The following is a 27,518-nucleotide window of genomic DNA, read 5'->3' as shown; positions in this document are numbered from 1 at the left end:
ACTAGTTTGGGGTTTACTATCACTAAACAAATAGTAAACAAGTTTACTACTTGTTTGCTTTCTTAATTACATAGAGCACATCTGTCCTGTTTATTTGCATGATACAAGTATCATTGTCTTCAATGGGAATTACTAGTTGTTAAGTAATTACAGCATCTGTAAATTCATATTGTGAAACACAATGGTTCTGAGGCTACTCAAAAGATTTCAGCAATAGCCAGCAATCAATGTTGCCAATAAGATTTGGAGTTAAAAGATTTGTACATAGTTTCTGGAAACTAGAAAGGAAATAGGTTTCTGCTAAATTTCAAGACACTCTTCCAGAAAATTGCAGTATCTAACTGGCTGCCAATATACAAACCAAACTTCTGCAGTATTTGTCTTGGCTTCATCATGCTCTAAACTGGGAAGCAGCCTAGTTGTGCTTCCTTCTTTGTGTTCATTTCTTGCATCGTATTTGAATACAAAATAAATCTAGTTTGTACAGGAAAAAGGATGTTCTCTAGCATAATATAGCCAAACTTTTAAAGAATTTGTTAAAAAGCAAGATTGCTTTCTTTATTTTTATTATTTTTTAAGGAAGCTGTGGATTGCTTGAACAAACACGTCTGGATTTGATTAGACACTTTATCCTTCTATTGGATGTTGATAGAGTAAGATTTTGGAAAGATTGATGCAGCTCCCTGTGTACATTTTTCTGTCCTTCATGTTGTATACATGGCTTTGTTTTTAAACAGTGTGAAATCTATAAAAAAGAATGTGTTATATGTGAAGAACAAAAGTGTGCCATTCATGGTTGTAAAATGGGAAACCACCTCTGAAGTTTGGATTTGATATCCCGCTTTCTCACTACCCTAAGGAGTCTCAAAGCAGCTCACAATCTCCTTTCCCTTCCTCTCCCACAAGAAACACTCTGTGAGGTGAGTGGGGCTGAGAGACTTCAGAGAAGTGTGACTGGCCCAAGGTCACCCAGCAGCTGCGTGTGGAGGAGCGGGGACACGAACCCGGTTCACCAGATTATGAGTCTACCGCTCTTAACCACTACACCACACTGGATCTCAATACTCTCAAGTATCCCAAACAAGGTAGTGCCTGCATTTACCAGGCTCCAGCTATCACAACCTCAAATAATTATGGAGTACAATAAATCTATCAGAGGATGTCTCTACTGGCGACACTGGATATTGTTCAGTTCCATAAATATGCAATTTAAGAATATATATATGCTTTTGAAATACTGCAAGTTAAAGTGCTGAATAGTCAAATAAAAAGTGATGAACTTGCCCATGTGAACCAGCCTTTCACCTTGATCAGATTTTGAGAAATCGCACGTCATTAATACATGGTTTGTGAAGACCCATCTATACCTCTTTTTATGTGCAGATATTATATCTTAGATCTAAAAAATCTTGGATTTTCTTCAGGTGCTTTGCTTAGTGGTGATAAGAAGTGTGTGTGTGTGTGTGTGTGTGTGTGTGTGTATTTTAAAGCACATTGTCTTAATGAGGATACCTGTATTTCTGTATTTGTGCCTAGAAGCTACCAGTTGTCTGGTCTGAAATCCATGTGGTGGTACTAATCTCAAACTAATTTGGGAGCTAGTGCTTGTAGAAACCCATAGTTAACTGGGGAAAATTTAGGCAAGAATTCCCATAATTATAAAACATAATACTGGTGGAGCCTTTCCCATTGCGGTTTTTCAAAGAAGGGCTTTGAGTGTAGAGCTCCTGTATTTTGTTGGCATTGAACAGTATCTTTGGATTGATAAAATCCCCATTGTACATAGTGAGCAATAGTGGAGTTGCTTTTTTGTATGTGAACATTTTTAATTTGAAGAAGTTCATAAATAAAACATGTGCCTTGTTTGCAAAATAATCATTTTGTAAGAATACTGACATAAAAATACCAACATGGGCATCCCCTTGCTTGTTGTTTTGTTTCTCTTGCACTTGCCAGTTAAACATACATTGGCATTTTAAATATGTCTGTATCTGCTGCCCCCCCCCACTTTGCCTGAAGGTAAATATTTTATCTTCTTGTCTTCCCTACTTTGGAATGAGTGCTTGTAATGCAGAAAGTTCCCCAAACGACTCCCATGAAACCTGTGTATCATTTATCAGCTTGATTACCATTTTGTAGGAAAACAAGAAAACATGTCATTCAGTACAGTCTTATCCTGCAGCCAAATTATTTAACTCCTAATGTGTCCTTCAGATTACTTGTACTCTGATTTCAACAAAGAAAATAAATGTTAGCTTCTAACAACCTCCAGAATTTGGGGTAGGTGGCAAAATGAGAATGAGGAAGTGTTTGTGAATCAAAAGATCTAAGAAATGCCAGTCAATATTTTATTACCATTATACAAAATGCATGGGAGACATAAGAGTGCTTGCCTTCTAAAGCAAGTAAGCTTGTCTTCTAAAGCCCCACTGGGTTGAATTATCATTAGGAATAGTGTAGGATACGGCCCTGGAGAATTCAGATGAAGGGACAGTTAGCTGGTATTGTTGACAGATATCTCTCTTATGTGAATGGAGAAGCAATTTAGAATCCAAACAAAAGTTCTCAAAGGAAACTAGCTTGGTACAGTGGTACCTCGTGTTACGTACCGTCCCCCTTACGAATGCTGCAGGTTACGTGCTCCGCTAACCTGGAAGTAGATGCCCCTTGTTATGACCTTTGCCCCGGGATGCGAACTGAATACGCACTCCGGCGGCATGGCAGCAGCAGGAGGCGCCATTAGAGAAAGCGTGCCTCATGTTATGAGCGGTTTCAGGTTACGAATGGACCTCCGGAACCGATTAAGTATGTAACATGAGGTACCACTGTACTAGAGAGTTGCTACACACACACACACACCAACTGGCATGGCATGGAGCAGGCAGTCAGGGAGAAACTCTCCAGTGCTTTGTCCTCTGTACTAAAGCCTAGACAACGAGTGAACTGTGAACTTTTGAAGCATAATCCTTGTTAGTAAAATTAAAAATATAAAGCTGACCAGTGTAATATGTTTTCCTCAGTGGAAGAATGCTCATGAAGAGGTATAAAAAGTATACATTCCTGAGAAACAAGGCGGCAAGTTGGAAAGTCAGAGAAATGGTGGATCTCTGCTTAAATGCAAGGCTGTGGCTATGGCAGAAACAAGACCTTTTTGGGGTGTTAATGCTGTGAACCCTCCCATCACAGGCTCAGGTTATATATGTGTGTGAATAAACCATATATCATAAAGACACCAAAGTCTCCACTGTGCCTCATTTCCAAAAGGAAACACAACCTGGGTAAGCCTGGAACCTCTGGGACAAGAATTGACCAAATATGGATTTCTAGAGGTCTGGCTCCTAAGGTTAGGAAAGTGGAAATCTGCCCAAAGACCTGCTCCGATCATAACGCGTTGAAAATGGACATGACATTATTACCAACCGGCTCCTTTAGATGGAAGATGAATGACAATTTGTTTAGAGACCAGGAGATTATTAAGAAGGCCAAAAAAACAATAAAGGACTATTTTGAGATAAATTTGAACACTGCAGTGGAAAAAAGAACAATCTGGGACGCAAGCAAAGCTGTGATGAGAGGGTTCTTGATACAACAGAACGCCATAAAGAAAAGACTACAAAATGAGAAAAAAGATAAGATTTTGGGGAAAATTAAAGAATTAGAGAAGAAACTAAGAGTAAACCCGAAGTCACAGCCGATCTTGAGAGAAATTAAACTTCATCAGGCACAATATTCCAAACTGATAAATCAGGAAATAGAATGGAAGATTAAATTAATGAAACAAAAAACATTTGAATCGGCTAACAAATGTGGGAAACTGCTGGCTTGGCAGTTGAAGAAGAGACAAAAGTTGAACATAGTAACAAATTTGGAAATCGAAGGAAGACATATTCAGAACCCGGTGGAAATTAGAAAATGCTTCCAGAAATATTTTAAGAAATTATACACTCAAGGGCCACAAAATGAGGAAGAGATTGCAAAATTTTTGGAGAAAAATGGACTTAAAAAACTATCACAAGAAAATAGATCACTCCTGAATAGTAAAATAACACGATTAGAGATAGAACATGCCATTCAGAATATGAAGCTGGGCAAGTCTCCAGGGCCAGATGGCTTGACCTCCAAGTACTATAAGACATTAAGTGACTATTTGATTCAACCACTGATGGAGGTCAGCAATGAAATTATGGAGGGAAAGAAGGCGCCTGAATCGTGGAAGGAAGCTTTCATCACATTGATACCAAAATCAGAAACTGAAAAGACACAACTTAAGAACTACCGTCCCATTTCCCTTTTAAATGTGGATTATAAAATATTTGCTGATGTTTTGGCAGGAAGACTCAAAAGAGTTTTAAATGAGATAATTCATAAAGACCAGGCAGGCTTTCTCCCAGGAAGACACTTGTTTGCTAATACAAGGAATATTATTGACATTTTGGAACTTTTGCAAACAAATATTAACACTAAAGCAGTTTTAATTTTTATAGACGCGGAGAAGGCCTTCGATAACATCTCTTGGAAATTTATGAAGGGGAATTTAAAAGAAATGGGAGTGGGGCGGGGTTTTGAAAATGGGATTGATGCGATTTACTCAGAACAAAAGGCAAAACTGATAGTTAACAATGTGGTTACAGAAGAGTTTAAGATTGAAAAAGGGACACGACAAGGCTGCCCGATTTCCCCCTTGCTGTTTATTTCTGTCCTGGAGGTGCTCTTGAACTTGATTAGAGGGGACCGGTTGGTGCAAGGGATTCAGATCGGAGCGAAACAATATAAACTTAAAGCTTTTGCAGATGACCTTGTCTTGACATTGCAAGAGCCAGAATCTAGCACAAAAAGAGTGTTACAATTGATTCAGGATTTTGGTCGGGTGGCGGGTTTCAAACTAAATAAACAGAAAACTAAGGTGTTGGGAAAAAACTTGACAGATACAGAGTTGGAACGGTTTCAGAGAGAAACAGAATTAAATTTGGTAAAAAGGGTGAAGTACCTAGGGGTAAATATAACAGCAAAAAATTTATGTCTCTTTAAGGATAACTATGATAAATGTTGGTCTGAAATTAAGAGAGACTTGGACAGCTGGACAAATTTGAAGCTCTCTTTGTTAGGCCGAATTGCTGCTATCAAGATGAATGTATTGCCAAAGATGTTGTTTTTGTTTCAAACATTGCAGATTGTAGACAAAACGGAGTGTTTCCGGAAGTGGCAGAGAGATATTTCTAAATTTGTCTGGCAGGGCAAAAAGCCTAGAATTAAGTTCAAGATACTAACTGATGCGAAAGAAAGAGGGGGCTTTGCCCTGCCAGACTTAAGGCTGTACTATGAAGCCGCAGCTTTCTGCTGGCTAAAAGACTGGCTACTTCTAGAAGACACTGATGTCTTAGATTTAGAAGGTTTTAACAATACATTTGGTTGGCATGCATACTTATGGTATGATAAAGTTAAGATCAATAAGGCCTTTAAGAATCATATCGTCAGGAAAGCAGTGTTTAATGTCTGGACAAAATACAAAGACCTATTGGAAAATAAAACTCCAAGATGGCTATCACCTCTGGAGGCCAAGGCCCGAAAAAGACCCAATATGGAGGCCAAATGGCCGAAATATTGGGAAATAATAGAGAAAGAGGGCAATAATTGGAAATTGCAGAGTTTGGAAAAAATGAAAGACAAAGTGCGAGACTGGTTACACTACGCTCAGATCCAAGAAATTTTTAAAAATGATAAAAAGTTAGGATTCCAGGTGGAGAAATCGAAGTTGGAAACAGAATTGTTAGAACCTAAGACTAAAGTACTTTCAAGAATGTATAACTTGCTGTTGAAATGGAATACACAAGATGAAATGGTTAAGTCGGCCATGATAAAGTGGGCACAGGATATTGGGCATAATATTATGTTTGAGGATTGGGAAAGGTTGTGGACCACGGGGATGAACTTCACGGCATGTAATGCTCTGAAGGAAAATGTAATGAAAATGATATATAGGTGGTACATGACCCCAGTTAAACTTGCCAAAATATGCCATGTGCCAGACAATAAATGTTGGAAATGTAAGGAAAATGAAGGAACATTCTTTCACCTCTGGTGGACTTGTCCCAGGGTGAAGGCCTTCTGGGAAATGATATATAATGAGCTGAAAAAGGTATTTAAGTATACCTTCCTTAAGAAACCAGAGGCCTTCCTCTTGGGCATTGTCGGCCAGATGGTGCCAAAGAAGGATCGAACATTCTTTTTGTACGCAACAGCAGCAGCAAGGATACTAATCGCTAAGAAGTGGAAAACTCAAGATCTACCCACGCTGGAAGAATGGCAGATGCAGCTGATGGACTATATGCAACTGGCAGAGATGACTGGCAGAATTCGAGACCTGGGAGAAGAGAGGGTTGAAGAAGATTGGAGGAAATTTAAGACTTATTTACAAAAATATTGTGATTTGGTGGAAAGTTAAGTAGGATGTTTGATCATAAACAATTGGCCATCACAAAATCGGATTGGAATGGGATGTAAAGCGAGACTAAGAGAAACAAATTTTCAGAGGACTATATTTAAATAAGCGGTTATAAAATTTGCAACCTAGATGATAAATTGCATGGAAAAAAATTTATGATGATGAAAATGGCAGGGGGAGATGTGAGGAAGTCCAAAGAAGTTATGAAACTCTGTTGAGATAAAAGTAAGGTTGTTTATTGTCTTTGTACTCTATTCTGTAAAAAACCCTAATAAAAATTTTATTAAAAAAAAAAAAGCCTGGAACCTCTGGAATTTCGCACCGCTCAGAGATTTCAGTGGTGTACAAAAGTATCATTCTCCTTTTTTAAAAAAAACACACAAACCTGTAGTTTTTAGTTTCTGTAAAAAAAAAAAAATTGGTGGCTTGTAACGATAGAATTGAAATGTTTGCAATGTTATGAGCCGTGTTCTATAGGTGACTTTTTTTTCTTTAAAGTTTCCACCCTATTGGTCAACAACATTCAAACCACATGTTCCTTGATGCCTTCTTAATTATAGAAAGTAAAAAGGTTAATATTGTGCCTTCACAAGTAGCATTTTGTACTGAGTTTCATTTTAAACATGCTGAGTTAAGCATTTTGATGTTAAGTATGCATTGTGTGTCCTGCATAATATGAAGCAGAAGACAGTTCCAACATATAAAAAAGGTGTTTTAAAAATTGTGCCATACTGTTATCTGCTTGATGTTTTATACAGAGGGTGAAAATTACACAATCATCTGATGTCCATTCTTTGAGAATGGACATGAAAGTTAACTTCCTTTCTCTCTCTAAAAAAAATCCAAAACTCTTTCCTTTTAGCCAAGTGTTCCTTATAAAGAAAGGGAGAAGTTATTTGTGGTTAAAAGGACAGTTTGCTGTAGAAGATTTCTGCATTATGAAGCCACAACCACATCCACACCCAGTCTTGAAGAACATATGTGGAACATGATACACTAACTCAGCGGAGTCTTAGATGTGGTACTTTCTCTTGAGATTGTTGTTTGGAGCGAAGCCATGTTTGAGTACAAAACCCCTCAAGAGAAATCTGATTAAATTTAATCACTAGGCTGGCTGAAGGAGTTGGGGCTCAACAGTCGCTGAACTCGGGGTCACTGGCAGGGAAAGCTTAAAAATTGGACGGGAACTTTTCATTTATGCTGTGAACATGTGCACCTCCAAATGTACCTCTGATAACAGGAATGGGTTGGGTCATTCCTTTTCCTGTTGATTCTTAGTGGCAAATGCTTCTTCTTCCTGGCTGCCCTTCTCCCCCCACCCCAATTTCTAGTTTGGGAGCTTGGCAGGAGTGGAGAATGTTTTAAAATGGATCTTGGGGAAGATCAGCTGGCAGGACTGATTTTAGGGGGAGGTGATCCAAGCTATGAGGTTTTTAAAAAACTATTTTTAGCCACACTATGTAAGGATAGGGTAGAAGCTGGTAAGTTTTATTTATTTTTACAATGTACGGTATTTTTGTTTGTTTGTTTACACCTCATAATATAATAAAAAGCGGTTAATGTTAAAAGAATAAAAAGGTGATAATGATGTTAAGTAACATTCCCTAAAAACAAGATAAAAACAGAATGATATATATCACAGATAAAATTGAGTGATGTAGAGACCAGAGAATTAAAAAAGAAGCGTCTCAGAATCCAGGAAAGCTCTGTTTTCTGTAGCACAAAGTATCTGAGCCTTTCATCTGTATGGGCAAGTCAGTTGTTTCACACTGCCATCTTGTGGCCATACCTTTCACCTCCAGGGGTGAAGAACCAAAGAAGCGCTCAAGGAGGGCAGACGACCCCCTCGCCGCCTACCCCAGGAGCCCAGAGAGAGAGAGAGAGAGGTACCAGAGGAAGGCAGCCCCTTCATGTCCTCCCTGCCAAGTGCTTTGCCTCACAAATGCCTGCATGTTCCTGTCGCACTCTCTTCTCTCCAAAGGCGGTGGCCATATGGTGGACAGGGCCAGAGCGGTGGGTAAAGCAAACACACTGGGAGGTGGAGGACGGGCCCAAAAAAGGAAAGCCAATGGTGGCTGAAGCAGGACAGAAAGCCTCGCTGGCATACACACAGACACACAAAACAAGAAAACCGTGTGTTTGTGTGTGTGTGTGTGTGTGTGTGTGTGTGTGTGTGTGTGGATTACTTGCTATATGTGCAGGAAATTCCAGACATGTCTTAAAATTCTAAAATCCCGCCGGTTGCCATTTTAGATGTCCAATTTCCATACCTGTCTGGAATTTTCCGAACATACGGCAAGCCTAGGTTTACTCAACCATTTTCCCACTTGCTCACAGATGGTTTGGGGGTGGGTTGTACTGCTGCATCATCAGTTGTACTGTTTGGATAGCTGCGCTTCTAAGCAGTTTTGTGTCTGAATGTTTTTCTCATGAAGCAGTGTCTGATCAGTCATGAGTTAGACTTGTTTTGGACAACTTTTCTCAACTTACAGATACTGTGTAAAAAGCTGTGCCTAGAAACTGGACGAATTCTTTCAGTATTATTTAATGTGGCTGGGCGATGTCCCTTAATTGGCTAAGAATGAATTCTGATATCTGAAGAGAAAAGGCTGAGGAAGTGGATTATTTATGAGAACGTATGATCACTATTTTTTAAAGCAGGACTGCCTTAGGGAGCAACCGTTTTGAGTCTTTTAATTGTTCAGCAGTTGCTATGCTGAGTCATCAAGGATGAAATTATAAGGATTGCAGGGATAAAATTGGCATGAGAGCAGTTCTAAAACACAGATAAATCAGTGTCTCTTTTGCTCACTGAACAGAAACTTTTAAAACCTTAAGCTAAAATGTGTGGGAAAATATACTTTGTTCATAAAGAAATATTAGAGCTGCTAAGTAAAATATTTGTGACTTTTTTTTACATAAATACAAGGGACAGCATGTATGACAGGAGTGGGGAAAATATGGCTCTCCAGATGTTGTTGGTCCAGGATTCAGTGTGTCTCCATTCTTCCCAGCCCCGCTGAAAGAGGCAGTCATTAAACTGCTTCTTAAAAAAAACATCTTTGGACCCAGCCAATATGGCCAACTATTGCCAAGTCTCAAATCTTCCATTTTTGGGCAAGGTGATTGAGCGGGTGGTTGCCGAACAACTCCAGGCACGCCTGGAGGATGCGGACCATTTGGATCCCTTCCAGTCAGGATTCGGGCCTCATCATGGGACTGAAACTGCCTTGGTCATGCTAGTCGATGATCTCTGGCAGGCTAGGGACAAAGGTGAGAGCTGTTTCCTAGTTCTGCTGGATCTCTCAGCGGCTTTTGACACCATCGACCATAACATCCTTCTAGACCGCCTAGAGGGGCTGGGAGCTGGGGGCACTATTATACAGTGGGTCCACTCATTCCTCCTGGGATGAAAGAAAGTGATGTTGAGGGATGGGTGTTCAGACTCCTGGGCTCTCACTTGTGGGGTGCCTCAGGGTTCTGTCCTCTACCCCATGCTTTTTAACATCTACATGAAGCCACTGGGAGAGATCATCAGGGGGTTTGGACTGGGTGTTCATCAGTATGCAGATGATACCCAGCTCCACCTCTCTTTTAAATCAGAACCAGTGGAGGCGGTGAAGGTCCTGTGTGAGTGTCTGGAGGTGGTTGGAGGATGGATGGTGGATAACAGGTTGAATCCTGACAAGACAGAAGTACTGTTTTGGGGGGATAGGGGAGGGGCGGGTGTGGGGGACACCCTGGTCCTAAATAGGGCAACTGTGTCCCTGAAGGACCAGGTGTGCAGCCTGGGAGTCATTTTGGACTCACAGCTATCCATGGAGGCACAGGTCAATTCTGTGTCCAGGGCAGCTGTCTACCAGCTCCAACTGGTACACAGGCTGAGACCCTACCTGCCCACAGACTGTCTTGCCAGAGGGGTGCATGCTCTATTTAGCTCCCGCTTGGACTACTGCAATGCGCTCTACGTGCATCTTTGAAGGTGACTCGGAAATTGCAATTAATCCAGAATGCGGCAGCTAGACTGGTGACTGGGAGTGGTCGCCGAGGCCATATAACACCAGTCCTGAGAGATCTGCATTAGTTCCCAATACATTTCTGAGCACAATTCAAAGTGCTGGTGCTGACCTTTAAAGCCCTAAATGGCCTTGGTCCTATATATCTGAAGGAGCGTCTCCACCCCCATCGTTCAGCCTGGACATTGAGGTCCAGCGCCGAGTGCCTTCTGGCAGTTCCCTCATTGTGAGAAGTGAGAATATAGGGAACCAGGCAGAGGGCCTTCTCAGTAGTGGCGCCCGCACTGTGGAACGCCCTCCCGTCATATGTCAAGGAAATAAACAACTGTCCAACTTTTAGAAGACATCTGAATATTTGAAGTTTTATATTAATATATTTGAAGTTTAATATTTGAAGTTTTATTCGGTTTTTAATGTTCTGTTGAAAGCCGCTCAGATTGGCTGGGGAAACCCAGCCTGATGGGTGGGGTAGAAATAATAAATTATTATTATTTATTATTACAGTGGTACCTCGGGTTACATTTGCTTCAGATTACATACGCTTCAGGTTACAGACTCCGCTAACCCAGAAATATTACCTCAGGTTAAGAACTTTGCTTCAGGATGAGAACAGAAATCATGCAGCAGCGGCAGCAGGAGGCCCCATTAGCTAAAGATTAGCTAAAGTGGTGCTTCAGGTTAAGAACAGTTTCAGGTTAAGAACAGACCTCCAGAACGAATTAAGTTCTTAACCCGAGGTACCACTGTACTTCAGTAGCAAAAAATGCTAATAACTCCTTGGCCCATGCCATCTGGTAGAATGGATTTGATGGCTTGAATGTGCAGGAGATGCTGTATCCCCAGAGACCTGGAGAGATTGCTTGGGAGCGGTGCAATGGAGAACCTCTCTTGTTAAAGGTTAAATGAGTCACTGGATTCCAAGTCTCCTGTGGGAAGGGGTGTGTGTCCTGGGGAAGCTGTGATGGTGGCTATTTCTGGAGGGGCTGCAGCAGAGGCAGCTACTCTTCTTTTACATGTTTTTAATAGTTTCTACGTGTGTTAAATACGTTTCTCTTTCATTTTTATTTATAGTGCTTTACCACTTCACTTTTACCACTTTGCTGTCCTGGGTTCCTTTTGGTAAGAAGGCTGGGGTAGAATGTTAGTAAATGAATAGCTCTTTGGTTACAGGAGGAATGGGGCCCTTTTGTCCCTGGCTCTGATCTCCACCTGGCCTAGCTGATGGTCTAGAGTGGCCTTGCAAAGTCTGGAGGCATTTCCTCCCCTACTTCCATGGGTGGAGTCAGGGACTGACTGGGGAGGGACCTAGTGATTTGTGTTCAGATCATTGGACCTCTCTCCCACCCTCCAAACTTAGACTTGCAGTTGTCCCACAGCCATCTCAGAAACCATTGTGGCCAGCTATGGGGAGAAGCCTGAAAGGGTTGGTTAGAGTCTTGGTCGTCTCTCATTCATGTAGCTCTCTGGATTGCTGCCTGAATGATGCTGACTAATATGGACACTGCTGCTGCACAGCTGCTCAGTGGGTGTAAGAAAGCGGTTGGAAGATGGCCAGTGTCCTTCAGTTCCTGGCTTCATATGCCTCTTGTGGCCTGGAAAAGTGCTTGTCCTCCTTCTTCTAGTGCTCCAGAACACCACTTCTACAGCAAGGACTGGGTGTTTATTGCTGGTGTTTTCAAGTGTAGAGAAGTTAGGATGAAGGGGTCCACTGTTTTCAGGCTCCTGGCTTTTATTCTCCTGGCCTGTTGGACTTCTGGGAAGAGAGTTGGAACTGGAGTGTGAGCATTTCATCATCTAATCTTCCCGTTGTTGTCTTCCCTTTTACTTTCTTTATTGTGATTCTCATGTTAGATACCTCTCACCTTGAGGCAGGAAGAAATGGATGTCTTAGTGGGAGTTGCGCTTCAGAAAGATTCTGGGGACTTTTCTGGTCCCAGAACACAGTTCCTTCCCCATCTAGCTGATCTTGTTCGCTTGTAAAGAACAGAAATTATCTGTTAAGTATGGAATTTTGTTTCTGCATATTATTCCATTTTCTTATATACAGTTTTACAGCCCTGTGTTATATTGTGAAATGGCCAGTTATAATTCCTAGGGCATAATCTAGTTAAAGTTAAATACTCTTTGGTCTCACTGATTTCAACAGATTTAACATGTGCTTAGCTCTCTCACTGAAATAAATAGGATGTAAAATGAATGGCTGGCTGGATTGCACCCTAAAGACTGTTGTGATTCCCTCCTCTTGGGACCATTTGTCAGTACAAATAATCCAATGTGGGATAAATCCAGTATTTTTCAATTTCAATTTGTGTAAATTATATTTGAGGAATAATGAGATAAAACTGACATCTTTCTGGCAAAATAAATTTCATTTAAATTTGAACAGTTTATCTCTTTTCTCTACATCTACCTTAAGTTTTTATTGTAAGAGAAAGTGTTATGAAATAAAATACGGACTGCCAGGTACATACTCTGAATTGTAATTTTTGCTTCATGAACAGGGACCACCATGTAACAGCTGACATTATCACAATAAATTGAGTTAACCTCCTCTTCCTCAAATAAATATTATGGCAAAATGACATGGTGCTTTAAAATAAACATCACATCATATCATTGCTTTTTGTGTTGCAGAAATGGGAGTATTCTCAGTTGTTGATCCTAATTTTCATGTTCAGTTCTGTTCATTTTATCAAGCTGTGGCATGGAGCCAATATTAGTATTTGGAATATTTGAAGTTTTGATTTCTACCAGAAATTAGGAATTGTACCTCTGAAATTTGATTGCCACTTAATTTTCCACTTTCTCTAGATTCTTATCCCATAAATTGAAGTCATCTAAAGATTATTATGCTACAATCCTGTTTACCTGTTAACTCTATTATTTGAAGGAACATTTAGTGGTGGTGGTGTTGTTTAGTCATTTAGTTGTGTCCGACTCTTCGTGACCACCAAAGCAAGCCAGCACATTTAGTGTAGTTTTGTTGATTGTATTGCTATATTTATTTGCAGGTTTCAGTCAAATAACTTCATATGCCATGTGCTTTACTTCTAGGGGTGTAGATTTTCTTTTTTAGTGGGGTGTATGTGTTGCCTTCAAAGGGGACAATATAAATACAGCCTATTAAATTATTTACTGAAGACAGTTGGCCAATCCATTGTTCAAGGAGCCAAAGGTCATTTTGGTGTGCCTAGCTGATTCATAGGTAATCTGATACAGTACTTGGCTGTTTGTTTCCCAGGCAGACGATGAACTTTATCCTTCCATTATGAGTCACACAACTGTAACTTTACAGGGGAGAAGGAATTACTTCTGAAAGGTGCGGAAGAATACGTATGCATGCTGAAGTAATGATGTCTCTCATGAGACAACAGTTGCACCATAACCAGTGGCACTTCTTTGCCAGAAATGCATTTTTTTGTCTTTTGCTGTTTTTTGTCAAGTTTTGAATTAAATTTGTTTTGAATTAAAAACACAGGGCCTGTAGTCCCGGAATTAGTCTTGCACAAGAGGATTATTCTTGGTTTATGTGAATGGAGGGTGGGGTGGGGTTATTGGTTCTGTTCTGTTCTTGTTTTTATTATGTATTTTGTGTTTTTTATCTTCTCTTTTTATGTTGTGAAGCACCCTGAGATCTGTGGTTGAAAGGTGGCATACAAATTTAAATATTAATAATGGAGCCAACTAGTGTTGGTTTCTCATGCTTACAGAGTTAATTGGTATCATGTATTGCGGTTTATGATGTGTCTTCAAGGAGTTCCTTTTTGAGCTATAGTGCTTTTGTTGACAAAACCCCTAAATATAAATCTATTAGCTCCATGGGATCACATTCTGAGAAAGTGGTCAAATGTATTGGATCTTGCAATCCTTGGAATTTTCATAGGGGGATGGGGGTACATAGGAATTTTGTGTTGTTTTCTCTCTTTTCATGCAGACTTCCTCCAACAGTTTCAGGAAAACTGAATGCAATGTGCTATATAGAATTCAGTAGTTAATTTGCTTTCTTATCAAACATTTAATCTAATTTAACAATGGCAATCCTATCTGTGTGCTTCTGTAATGAAAAGTGAAGGTGTTTAAAACATAGCATAAGTGAAATTTGTAATACGAAAGTATAGGAGAAAAGTCATGTATGTAACTGTATATTGAAAACTTCCTGTTTGTTAGTAGCTCTCATTCTCACCACCAGTAAAACTAGCAGTGTTTTACAGACTTACAACATCTCTATGTGTAATGTATGCCCATTGTAAAATAAAACATCATGTGCCACTTAAATTTGAGCTTTTTATTGCTCCTTGTATAAGTTGGCTGAGGTGCCCTTGAGTTATCTTCCCTGCTCAGAAGTTTGCACTGCTGTTAGCTGTCTGCCACAGAAAGGAGGAGTTTGCTGCTTCTACAGCTGTGCCTTTGGGGGGGGGGAGAGAGAGAGAGAGAGAGAGAGACTATCATATTTCACCCTAATCCTAAGCGATTGCTTTAGCCAGGCAGTCTCTTTTATTGTTAAAGAGAATCCTTCTGAAGATTGTTCCCCAGGCTTTTCATTTAAGGGCAAACAGGATGGACGGACTTAAGAATCAGAATGGCAGTACCATTTCCTTGCAGAAAAGAGAAAGCTGTTACAATTTGTATCCTGGTCTGGCAACTTGTTAGCAGCATGTACATCTCCCTGATCCAAGAAGCTGGTTTTTTTGTTTAAAGAAAATGTGATAGAAGAGAAGGCTGGATTACAAGCATATCGGTGGAGAATGTTACTGAGCAGAGGAGATGGACTTTGGTTGAAACCTGGAAAAAACGGAAAGCTGTGTCCCTCGGTGTTGTGCTTCTACACAATCCTCATCTGAAGGTTGTTTTCAGGGTGCCGCGGTGTTTTTCTTTCTTCCGCTGTGTTTTGTTTGGCAGCTCACAAAGTACTGTAGGCAGAAGCAGCCTCCGGGAATTGTACAGGCACAATCGCTTGGTTCTGTGCGCCATGCAGATTTAAACAGTGCATGTGTTTTCTTTAAGTTTAAAGAAACATGGATATTTTATATTAGATAAAAAGAAAAAGGAGAAGGCTACGAGGGTGGTTTTGAAAGTTGCATACTCCAGTGGATTTATTTATTTTTTCGGGGGGAGAAATGAAAAAAGAAAGTGCCTCAAAGTCATTCCGGTTTAAACATAATCCAGGATCCCTCTCGCGTGCTGTGAGCTGGATAAACTTCTCTACCTTGTCTAAGCAGACAAAAAGGCTGTTTCGCAGCGATGGTGAACTCACATCTATATGTGGGCAGCAGGTAGAAGAGGATGAGAGCTGGACCTACAGACCCCAGCACAGAAATGGTGATTTTTTGTTTTGTTTTCAAATATGCAGTTAATCATTTAATTGTATTATTGCTTATAATCTTTCACTTAATTAAATCCCTTCCCCCTCCTTCCATTTTCCCCACATGCTGCCTTTCATTTGACCTTCTGGTCTCTGTGGCAAGTGTTTCCTCATAGTGTATCCTTCTGCTTTGTAGTATGCTACTCAAAGCCCTCATTCCCACCAATCGGAAACAGTGTTCTCATATCAAGGCTTCTTAACATGGCAGCTGTATTGTGATAACTGTCCAGCCCGTAGCAAGGAGTTGCATAGAGATTTACAACTGTTTAAATGGGTTAAAACAAAGCAGAACTATGGTTTTACCAAAGTAATTTATTTTCCATACATTTTTGGAGTGCATGGGGTGGTGGTAGGGCTAGATGGATATGTGTAGAACAGAGATGAACAGAAAGCTTGTGCACATAAGGGTGGGTGTCATAAAGCAAAAGGCAAAAAGGATTTCCCCCCTTCTCCACCTGTTGTAGGGGCATGAAATGTGCTGCAAGGCGGGAAGAAGGGAATGGGCATGTATATGTTGATAATGGTGATGACATAGCAGTAGTAGCTGCTGATCTGCCCATATTTTGCTATGCAGATATATCATATATTCTGTGCACTTCTGCAAACAGTGAAATAGACTTTTCACACAGTACAACCCTGCACACTTATCACCAGAAGCACCCACTCGTGTTGTATCATACTGTTGTGGTGCACTCAGCTTGTGGGGACTTTATCACCTGATCCTCCTCCTAGTCCCTTCTCAAACCCTGGCTATATACTTCTATCTTACTAATCATATGTATTTTGGAAGTATGCCCCATATTTAATCAGAACCTGGCAGTACAGATGCATGAGGTTCATTGCATGTTGAAGTAATCATTATCCATTTTGGCAGATTTTGAAAGAACATATAATCCAGTGCATTACCAACTAGTCCATCAGATGGTGATGGATTGCCTTCCTGATAGTCCTGTTGGATGCAGCTTGTTGACACTCCCATTGGAAATAGTAGACTCCATAAAAAACCAGTGAGCAAATACCACACCAATGCTCAAAAGTGTTTTAAAAGAGCGCATTGTGGGTAAGGTACTTTTATAAAGTTTTCGTAAAGAACAACCCTGCTGGATCAGACCAAAAGTCTGATCCTGTTCTTGGTGTAGAAAGTGAAAATGGGAGAACATGTTGTTTTGATGCTGCATGTGTTCGTGAAGGGGGCCTCAGGGCAGCAAGACCCTTATCTGGATACTGAATTTGGCTTTGGTAGTGGGTTTTTTTTGCTTTGAAGCTTGTTGTTGTACTTTTATGGATGGCTAATAGAAGTGCCAGGGATGCGGGTGGCGCTGCGATCTAAACCACAGAGCCTAGGGCTTGCCGATCAGAAGGTCGGCGGTTTGACTCCCCGCGATGGGGTGAGCTCCTGTGGCTCAGTCCCAGCTCCTGCCAACCTAGCAGTTTGAAAGCACGTCAAAGTGCAAGTAGATAAATAGGTACTGCTCTGGCGGGAAGGTAAACAGCATTTCCGTGCACTTCTCTGGTTCGCCAGAAGTGGCTTAGTCATGCTGGCCACATGACCTGGAAGCTGTACGCCGGCTCCCTCGGCCAATAAAGCGAGTTGAGCGCCACAACCCCAGAGTCGGCCACAACTGGACCTAATGGTCAGGGGTCCCTTTACCTTTACCGAATAGAAGTGCCAGCAAACTGCACTATTCAATTTCTGAGATGATTATCCCCTTCTGTGTCCCTATTAGGTACTCTTATGGTCTGTTTTTATTCTGTTTTGTTCCTCTCTTGTTCAACAGATTTGAGTAGGGGTGGGAGAGAGTAAATTTGCAGTGACAGCTGATAAAGTCAGACCTGAAATTTCAGGCTCTGTGACCCTTGGATGTCACTCTTATGAGTAAAGGATACTGTGAGGGTTTCCTTTTAGTTGGGACGCACCCTTTAATTATGAGTGCTCTCTTCTTAAATACATTCACCATTAGTCCAGCCAAACCTCAATAATCATACACTGAAACTGAATTAGAACACAACAAGCTAATGATGCCTACATTCTTGTCCCTTTATGTGAAGCTAACTACTCAATTAGGTGTGATTATCTACTGAGCTGCCCTGTGCTATGTTTACATTTGGAAGCTGAAAAGCCTTTTAAAGTTTTGGCAGTATGGAGAGGTGTTTGGTTAAACCTCTCAAAACTATGGGGCTCCCAGGGGGAAACTTTCAAGGAGTAAAGTGGCCTGGCAATGTGTATTCTGTGCAGATTAGTCTGCTATAAGTGACTTGCACTGTACCAGGACCAATGTGAAATTCATTGCCACTCCTTGTGAAACCTTTGGATCTTTACTCAAATCGGGTTAAAAACTGTTGATTATTTTCAACAAAAGACATTAGCAGCTGGCCAATGTAAATAAGGCTGCATTAAGAAAGGAGTTCTTGCTTAAGTATCTTGAGAGTATTTTCATGGCCCATGTTTGGACCAATCACAAGTACCTCTATATAGGAACATTACATGAAACAATGTTTCATGGACACGTTTGCAACAAGATCCTAGACTTGTGTCCTGTGCACTGATTCATCAGCAGAAAACTGCAATAGATGACTAATCTTTCTCATCTGCTTTCTCATATGATTCCTTTAAAAGGTCTGTTTGTGAGCTCAGAGCATTATGTTACACAAGGGCCCTAAGGCAAGTCTACCACACTATGGGAAACTCCCAGTGTAACTTCGTTGTAGTCCTGGCTGTAGGAAATTCCCAAGTCAAGCGGAAAAACCTTAGGACTAGAGTTGGTTGGGTAAAGAACAGCAACTCCAGATGAAAATGGCAAGTCTGAGTAAAGCGTGCAAAGGTGATGGGTGGTTATTTCTCTTGTGAAAAATAGCCTTAAAAACACCCAACCCATATGATATAGTGGATTTGGTGCATGGAAACTTGAAAGTTCAAATCCCCACTTGGCTAGAAAACCGCAGAACCATAAAACTAATAAGTGGCAAGTCTAATTCACTTCAATGTGTTGTTCTGAAAAGTTCTGAAAATAATAATAATAATAATAATAATAATAATAATAAATTTTATTTATATCCCGCCCTCCCCAGCCGAAGCCGGGCTCAGGGCGGCTAACAACAATCAACAATCAAACAATCAGATTCTAAAAAACACATTCTAAAAATATTTCATTATAAAAATCAATTAAAATCAAATTAATGGCAACTAATTAAGCAAGATTCTAAGCAGGTTGCCAGAGGAGGGAGTCAGGCTGCGCCCTGGCCAAAGGCCTGGTGGAACAACTCTGTCTTGCAGGCCCTGCGGAAGGATGTCAGGTCCCGCAGGGCCCTAGTCTCTTGTGACAGAGCGTTCCACCAGATTGGAGCCGCAGCCGAAAAGGCCCTGGCTCTAGTTGAGGCCAGCCTAACCTCTCTGAGGCCTGGGACCTTGAGGATGTTATTATTTGCAGACCGTAGGTTTCTCTGTGGGGCATACCAGGAGAGGCGGTCCCGTAGGTACGAGGGTCCTAGGCCGTATAGGGCTTTAAAGGTTAAAACCAGCACCTTAAACCTGATCCTGTACTCCACCGGGAGCCAGTGCAGCTGGTATAGTACCGGATGAATGTGATCTCGCAGCGAAGACCCCATAAGGAGTCTCGCCGCGGCATTCTGCACCCGCTGGAGTTTCTGGGTCAGTCTTAAGGGCAGCCCCACGTAGAGCGAGTTACAATAATCCAGTCTGGAGGTGACTGTCGCATGGATCACAGTGGCTAGGTCAGGGCGAGAGAGATAAGGGGCCAACTGCTTAGCTTGGCGGAGATGAAAAAATGCCGCCTTTGTTATAGCTGTAATCTGCGCCTCCATAGAAAGGGAGGTATCGAAGATTACACCCAAACTCTTAACGGACGGTGCTGGCACTAATTGCACCCCCGCAAGAGATGGGAGTTGCCCCCTCAATCCCATATCGTCCCGCCCCAGCCAGAGGACCTCTGTCTTCGAAGGATTTAACTTCAACCGGCTCCCACGTAACCATCCAGCCACAGCTTCCAGACATCTCGCCAGTGTATTGGGGGCCGAGTCAGGATGGCCATCCATCAACAGATAGAGTTGGGTGTCATCGGCATACTGATGGCAACCCAGCCCAAAACTCCGGACAAGCTGGGCGAGGGGGCGCATAAAGATGTTAAAAAGCATCGGGGAGAGAATTGCACCCTGAGGCACTCCACACACCAAGGAGTGGCACGATGACAATTCCCCCCCGAGCGCCACCCTCTGTCCCCGACCAGAGAGAAACGAGCACAGCCATTGAAGGACTGTGCCCTGGATCCCCACGTCGGCAAGGCGGTGGTCCAGGAGTTCATGATCGACCATGTCGAAGGCTGCTGACAGATCTAGAAGAATCAGCAGCCCCGACCTGCCTCGATCCAGCTGCCTACGGAGATCATCTGTTAGGGCGACCAGAGCCGTCTCGGTCCCATGACCAGCACGGAAGCCGGACTGGAATGGATCCAGAGCAGATGTTTCATCCAGAAACCTACCAAGCTGTTCAGCAACCGCTCTCTCAATCACCTTACCCAGGAATGGATAAATAAAATGGATAAATAAAATGGAAATATAAGGAAATGCACACATGCTCTTGAAAGAAAGGTACATCTACAAATGTAATTAATCAATCTCTTCCAGTGTTCCCCCCTTTGAAGAGTTCATATATTCTGAACAAGTTCCCTATTCATGGGACTGACTGCTAAGTTGCAAGCTAGTCTTAAAAAATAAATAAAAACTTTGGCATAAATGAAGGATCAACAAACACTTGTCCCTCTTTTTAAAGCACCCCAACACTGATTGTGCACTGATGCTTGGCGTGACAACAACAATAATAAAAAATAGGTACATGCCACCACTTTTAATTTGTAGTGCATTTTTTCAGATTGTATGAATAAACTATACATTTGCTGGGAAAAAATGTTGCATTAGTTTTAGTGCTGATTGAGAGTGAGCAAATTAGTGCAGCTACCCTCTGCTTTAAGAGTTTCCTATATACAGTATAGAGAAAGCATGGTAGGCAAGCCAGTGTTCGCTTTAATTTTCTCTTGACAATTTTACTGATTTTGGACAGAAAACTGTGGCTTGAATTTAAGTTGAAAAACACAAAAATTGGAATAGGGGAGAGAAGGAGACAATTTATTCAAGATTTGCCGGAGTACTATGAGGATAAACCCAGATAATAGCTTATTTGCTTGAACACTGCTGCTTCAATACTTCAAAAATTGTATATGGATCTTCTGTAGGCAGTTTAGTTTTTTTGTTTTTAATTTTAAAGGGATGGCAAAACAAATGTTCTCATGTGTAATATGTTACACATCGGTATGTTATGTATTGTCCTAGTAAGATTTACGTTCTCTCTTGTTCATTACAATTCCTCTAGCCTTTCTTGCAAGGCCTAGTTTTTCTTTTAATGAGCATTCACACAGTCAGACAGTGGGGCAGGGGGAGGTGGCGGGTGAACATAGTGCATTGATTTTGATTACAGCATTATTCTACACTCGACTTATATAAAATAAAGAAGTCCATTGTACAGAGCACAGTAAGGGATGGGAGGAGAGAATCATTTTTTCCCTGTAATTGGACAGCAACTATAAAAGCTTGAATCACTTGTAATAATAGAGACTGCAGTGCATGGCGGATTATTTTTTTTAAAATTAGGTTTGGGGTTTTTTTTTAGTGTGAAGCAGGGGAAGGATAATTAAAAAACTGGATATGGGTTGGACCAAGTGAGTTTGTGCACTTGATTTTGCTTGTAATATATCTGAATTATAAGATCTATAACTGAATATTGCTATGGACATGTAAAAGTCTATGGCCTATAGATCTCATACATGACAATCTTTTACATTCATTTTGTCTCGTGCAGATAATATAAATGTACCAGGAAGCCATGGAGAATTGCGGTTTCCATAAAATCTGAGATGTCTGCCTGTGACAGTCTACATACAGTACTCCTTTCTGAAGAGAATCGTTTCTTGAGAATTTAGTAAAATCTGATATGGTTTCAAGTGCTGCAGAACTGTGAAAAGGGAGAAATAGGTTGCTGTTTATAGCCATTGAAACGAATCTTTGGGCTAGTGGTGGGGTAGGGAGAGGAGGCTATATCTAAGCTATTTTATGAGGTATGCATTTAGTAAACCGGAAAAAATGGAAACAGGCAAATTTTTGCAGAGTAAAAATAAATACACCATAATGACTTTGCTTCCCTTAATCAAATGTATGTGTAATGAAATCAATCCAACTTGTGTTCTGTGTTAAGCACTGGTTTGAGGTATCTGTTGGCTGCCACCTGCTTTATTTAATACAGGCAACAACCATTTTGCACGGGGGTTGTGTTCCTGACCCCCCGCATGCATCAGCAGAGCATGTAAAAGCCTGCTCCTCCCAGTTCCACACCCTCCCTGCTCTGTCCTACCCCCATTACGCTCCCTTTCACTGCTGTTTAGAATATTGCTTGTGTTGTAAGACTTCCAGGTACTACAGTGGTACCTCAGGTTACATACGCTTCAGGTTACAGACTCTACTAACCCAGAAATAGTACCTCAGGTTAAGAACTTTGCTTCAGGATGAGAACAGAAATCGTGCTCCGGCAGCGCGGTGGCAGTAGGAGGCACCATTAGCTAAAGTGGTGCTTCAGGGTTAAGAACAGTTTCAGGTTAAGAACGGACCTCCAGAACGAATTAAGTACTTAACCCGAGATACCACTGTATATGACACTGCTACTGTAATTGCTTAAGGTCTTTATGCAGGAATAAGAAGTCATTGGTTCAAGATGAAGAACAGCTTTTATATTCCCAGTTATATATCCCCTTTAAATTATATCTCCAGATGTAAAAGTTTCCTGATACATCTAAACTGGGAATATGTGAGTTAAGCTCTTACTACAGCCCTGGCATGGAAACTGAACCAACCCATGATTTGCAATCCTGACTTGAAGTAGGAGCTTAAGTCAGTTTTCAACTTCAGATGAAATAGAAACTGGGTTAAAAGTGAGAGAAAGGTAAAGGAAAAGAGGAGAGGTGGTTTTATTCACAGTAGACCCATTGAAAGTAACGGACTTAGTCATGCTCATTAATTTCAGTGGGTCTGCTTTGACTAAAACGTCGTTGAATATCCCCCCCCCCCCAGTGCTTGTTTGTGGTCTAGTAAAGTATGGTGTAGTGAACCAAGATCATTGCATCTGAACCACACCTCTAAGTAAGACCAGTAGTTAAAGATTCAGCAGTTCTGTTTGCTATTCTCAGTGTGCCATCCGTGTCTGGTGAGGGTGATGAGCAGCCGGACTGCTAACTTTGAAGTAAGTCAGTCGAATACACCCAAACGTTGAGAGGAGAGCTAGGGAGTTTTTGACGGCAGCATGGTGGGGTTCAGGTTGTTTGGTGGAAAACCCTGAAGAAGCTTGGCCACATTGGCAACCTTCTGCACTAACCTGAGCAGAGGATGGGAACAAGGAAGGTTGGCCACTGCTGCCTGAAAGCACTTGGGGTGCCTTCATTAAGCATCATCTCAAGCCAGCACACTTACCAGCACACCTACTTCTCTGCCAATTTTCTCCTGGGTAAAAGCCGTGGGGGCAGGAGTTGGTGGTCAAAGAAGAAGGTAGTCAGGCATTTGACAAGTGCTTGTTCAGCAAGGCCAGCCGAAACTTTTGGATCTGTACATATCGATAATAAGCTACATAAGTGGATTATAACAACTATTGGAACTCAATTCATATGTGGTTTCTGTCATTAAGTTGTAAATTTAGGGAAGTACATAATGTTGATAACAGCAGGAATGGGGAACCCCCAGCAGTTATTGGACTCCAGTCCAATCAGCCGCAGCTAGCATTCCCAGTGGTCATGGATGATGGGAACTGTAGTCGGGCAACATTTGGAGGGCCACATGCTCCCTCTCCCATTTGCAAAACTGTGTAGGGAATAGTTTTGTCTGTCCCTCCTTCCCTTATGTGCCCACACCCATCTGATGCAAATTTCAAAACTCAAATCATTTTTAATGGTAGCAATTGCTTAAAATTCCAGAGTAATAAGTACTTGTGGTTTCGTATGCAATGCCATAATCACATGGCTAGTTTGGATAATTATGTTGTATTGACAATAAATGTTAACTTAGACATGCTAAAACTATGGGTTAGGCTTGCGGTTGTTTCAAAGAGTATATTTCAGTCTTGATTTGGACTGTTATCAGCATGTTAAATTTGGAATATGCTTGGAAAAAAATCCTCTCAACTAAATTAGCAGTATTAGTGCTTTCTCCTCATATTTTTAGAAACTGGCATGTCAATACTGTTCTCTCTGTGATTTATTCATACAACTGCTGGAATTGGGCACTGGCATTCCAAGAGTTTTCAGAATTCTAGGAATTGTTTTTTGTTTGTTTTTTAAAGCTACTTTTAGGTTGTATCTTAGCTGGACATAGTGATTTGTTTTTGTTTGATTCCTTTGAACTTTAAGATTTCTTTCAAAAATGTCACTTAGCAGAATGCTTGAGTATAAAAATTCGTATATAGAAATATTCTGCATATAGATCTGATTTAACTTGTTCTTAGCTTAAATTGCAGTCATGTTGATCTTAATAAATTTGGGTGTTAGGTAGAGCTGCTGTTCTGTGTGTCTATGTACAGCTGTCTTCATTTTTGGACTCTTCTTGGGAGTGTAGATAGCTAGCTGGGCAGTCATAATGAGCTGCTTTACTTCAAAAAAAAAAAAGGTACTGTTATACCACTGAGCATTGGTATGGTTGTTTAATGACTGGGTGGCCCAGAGAGACCAATATGAATATTATTAAGCACTAGATATTTAAGAAGAGCATGATAGGCAAGTAATTTTTAAGTGCCTCCATGTTGTATGGTTAACTTTGTAATAGCAGTAGGTTTCTTGGCTTTTCCAATGTGTGTTTGTGTGGTTCACCATTAGACATGTGATAGATGGAGCACGTCTATTTGCCATACGTTAAAGGATCATGCTTTTAAATTGGCAGGCCTGATTTAATGATTACCAACTTAAATCATGTTCCCCTGCTGGAAGACAACACGGTCAGGCACAGTAATATACTTTGCCTGATTAGCTGCACCTGCTGACCCATCCCCAGGGCAAAAGAAAGGCCTTTTCCTGCTGGTATAAATCTCAGATGATGATCGCTGTCTCCATTTCTTCCTTCCCTTGCATTTTTTGTCTGCTTGCCCTACTCTTTTGGTTTGGCATGTGTCTAAATATAAATGAGGTACTGGTATATGAATGGCTGTGCTTTTTTGTTGTAGTTATGCATTTAGCAGATTTGGTAGATTAGTGTCATACTTTTTCTTACACTGTAGTTAAGTGCAGTTAAGTCATGGGAACTACTCATCCATAGTGCCGCCATCTTGCCAGCTTTTCTCTCATCCATCACACCACCGCGTCCAAGCTCTCCCTATTCAGATGTTATGGAGAAATATAGAAGGGGAGAAATTGAAACTGCAGAGTTATGAGAATTTGAAAGATAAAGTACGAGATTGGCTCCATTACTACCAGATAGTGGAGACTTACAAGTTAGATAGGAAAATAGGCTTCCAGGTGGAAAAATCAAAATTGGAAACAGAACTGTTAGAACCCAAAACTAAGAATTTGTCGAAAATGTATAATCTGCTGTTGGAATGGAATACACAGGATGAAACAACCCAACCCCACGGCCAGGCCTCAGTCCAGATTGAAATGGATCTAAATAGTCTGCATCATCCAAGAATGCTTGTAGCTGACCCACCACAACCCTCTCCACCACCTTCCCCCAAAATTGAGTGTTTGTGACTGCAATACGTGTTCCAGTCTAAGGGGTCTATAGCCAGTTTCAAGGCAGCAGGGACCATCCCCTTACGCAAGGAAGCATTAACTGTGCTCTGGACCCAACCAGTCAACCCTCTGCTAGATTTAGTAAGCCAGGAGAGACTGAGGTCAGAGGGCATGTGATCATATGTATTACCGCCAGCACCTTATCTACATCATTTCTCAATTTCACTTCAGCCACATAAATTAGCCTAGCACATTGGTTGTCAGTTAGTGGATTGGAACCCATTACTGGGTCACAACCTGACCTACCACAATGCAAATGTATGGTAAAAAAAAGTAGGAAATGAATCCTTTAATGCATGTTTGTGTTAAAGGTAGGCCACAGGGCAGAAACATTAAAGGCTCCCACTAGCATGTTTAAAACAGGAAGTCATACAAATCAACATTTTAAAAAGACTGACAACAGTAGTACTATGACAACTTTAGTTTCACTTCTATAATGTAACAAAATTACGAAGTCCAAAATACAGCATTTCCCTACAAACAGAACATGGAGAAGAAGAAACTATAATTATTCTCTTGTGCCTTTGAACTTGGTTCAAAATCTCACCATATCTACACAAATAGGGAATGCCTTGGGCTGAAACTTACAAATCTGTTTGGAACTGTGAGCTTGCACATACCTTTCTTGACTTATCACAAACTCTCTGAGGCATTACTCTTTGTACGCCTGATGGGTTTGTTTGACCTGTTCTTATTTAAAAAGTGGTGGGTAGTGGCAGACCTAGAGGCTACTTGTGGAAAAATGGGGTAAGTTAAAGTTGGATAGGAATAGAGAAGTCCTAATGATAGGTCAGTCGATAGAGCATGAGACTCTTAATCTCAGAACTATGGGACCTACGTTAGGTGAAAGATTCCTGTATTGCACTGGTTGGACTAGATTATCCTTGTGGTCCTTTTCAGTTCTACAATTCTATTATTTTACTACCACATCCCAAAATATAGGCACATCTATGCATATCACTACTTTATTTATTACCGTCCCTTTACCCTAAGGTCCCAGGTCTCATCCTCACAACACAATTAAAACACATTTGAGACAGGTGGCTTTCCTCAAAAAATCCTAGGTAGTGAGGTTTACCTATCACAGGAGTACAGGTCCCAACACCCTTAACAAACTACAGTTCCCAGGATTTTTTTGGGGGAAGTCATGTGCTTTAAATGTAAGATGTAGATGTGACCACAGTCTTTTGGACTGAAATCTACTGTATCTTTCTACCATATCTTTGTTCAGAACTATATAATAATATGAAAACCTTCAGGTTTCACTTTAAGAAAGCTGTAGACAAAGAGCATGGTTTTGTTGTGATGTAGCCATAATTGTGGTATGGCCACCCAGAATACTAAACCATGTTTCCTTGCCATTTGCACCTAGTGGAACTTCCCATAACTCACAAGTGCACATAACTCACAAAGAGCACCCAAGCAACTCAGGACAGCCTGGGCTAATCAGCTGCCAACATGTTCTGTTCTATGCTGCCAACATGTTCTGTTCTATGGGACATCCAATCAGAAGCTGGGATGGCTTCTGTAATTCCAGGATGTCCTGGTCAAATCAGGACTGTTGATGGGTATGCCATAATAGTAGGTAGTGGATGAATTTCTTCAGGGCATGGAGATAAGACATCATGAACTCTTCAACTACTGCAAATCAGGCTGGTCATAAAAGCAACCCCACTGTTCACACTAGTGTAAAGGAGCTGGCCTCTTTTTTGAAGAAGGGCTTCTTCAGTCGTTGCTAAAATGCTTTTAAATACATATGCTAGTCCTATAAACTTCATGTATGCATACCTGTATTATAGAAAACAACAACACTAAAATCCACAGTTAGTTACCTAACTGTGACCAAACAAAAGCTGTTGATGGTGATAGAT

General features: G+C 41.1%; 1 protein-coding gene across 8 annotated transcripts in view; it reads left to right on the top strand.

Annotated features, from left to right (window-relative positions):
* Positions 1-27,518, top strand: part of NHSL1 (NHS like 1) — a 153,754-nt gene that overhangs the window by 35,155 nt on the left and 91,081 nt on the right. Inside the window, exon 1 of one of the 8 annotated variants that reach the window (XM_083731592.1) lies at positions 14,880-15,777. The exons of 5 other annotated variants lie outside the window; for them this stretch is intronic. In XM_083731592.1, the coding sequence (XP_083587718.1) occupies positions 15,576-15,777 (202 nt within the window). In that variant the 5' untranslated portion in view covers positions 14,880-15,575. Of the gene's footprint in view, positions 1-14,879; positions 15,778-27,518 lie in introns of those variants that run through there. 2 more of the 8 variants (XM_083731590.1, XM_083731585.1) reach the window with 2 other exon arrangements.

This window comes from Podarcis gaigeae (assembly GCF_964106915.1).
Source record: "Podarcis gaigeae genome assembly, chromosome: 3".
In the NCBI taxonomy this organism is placed as follows: domain Eukaryota; kingdom Metazoa; phylum Chordata; class Lepidosauria; order Squamata; family Lacertidae; genus Podarcis; species Podarcis gaigeae.
Note: the sequence above shows the minus strand (reverse complement) of the source record. Positions and strands in the feature narration are given on the sequence as shown.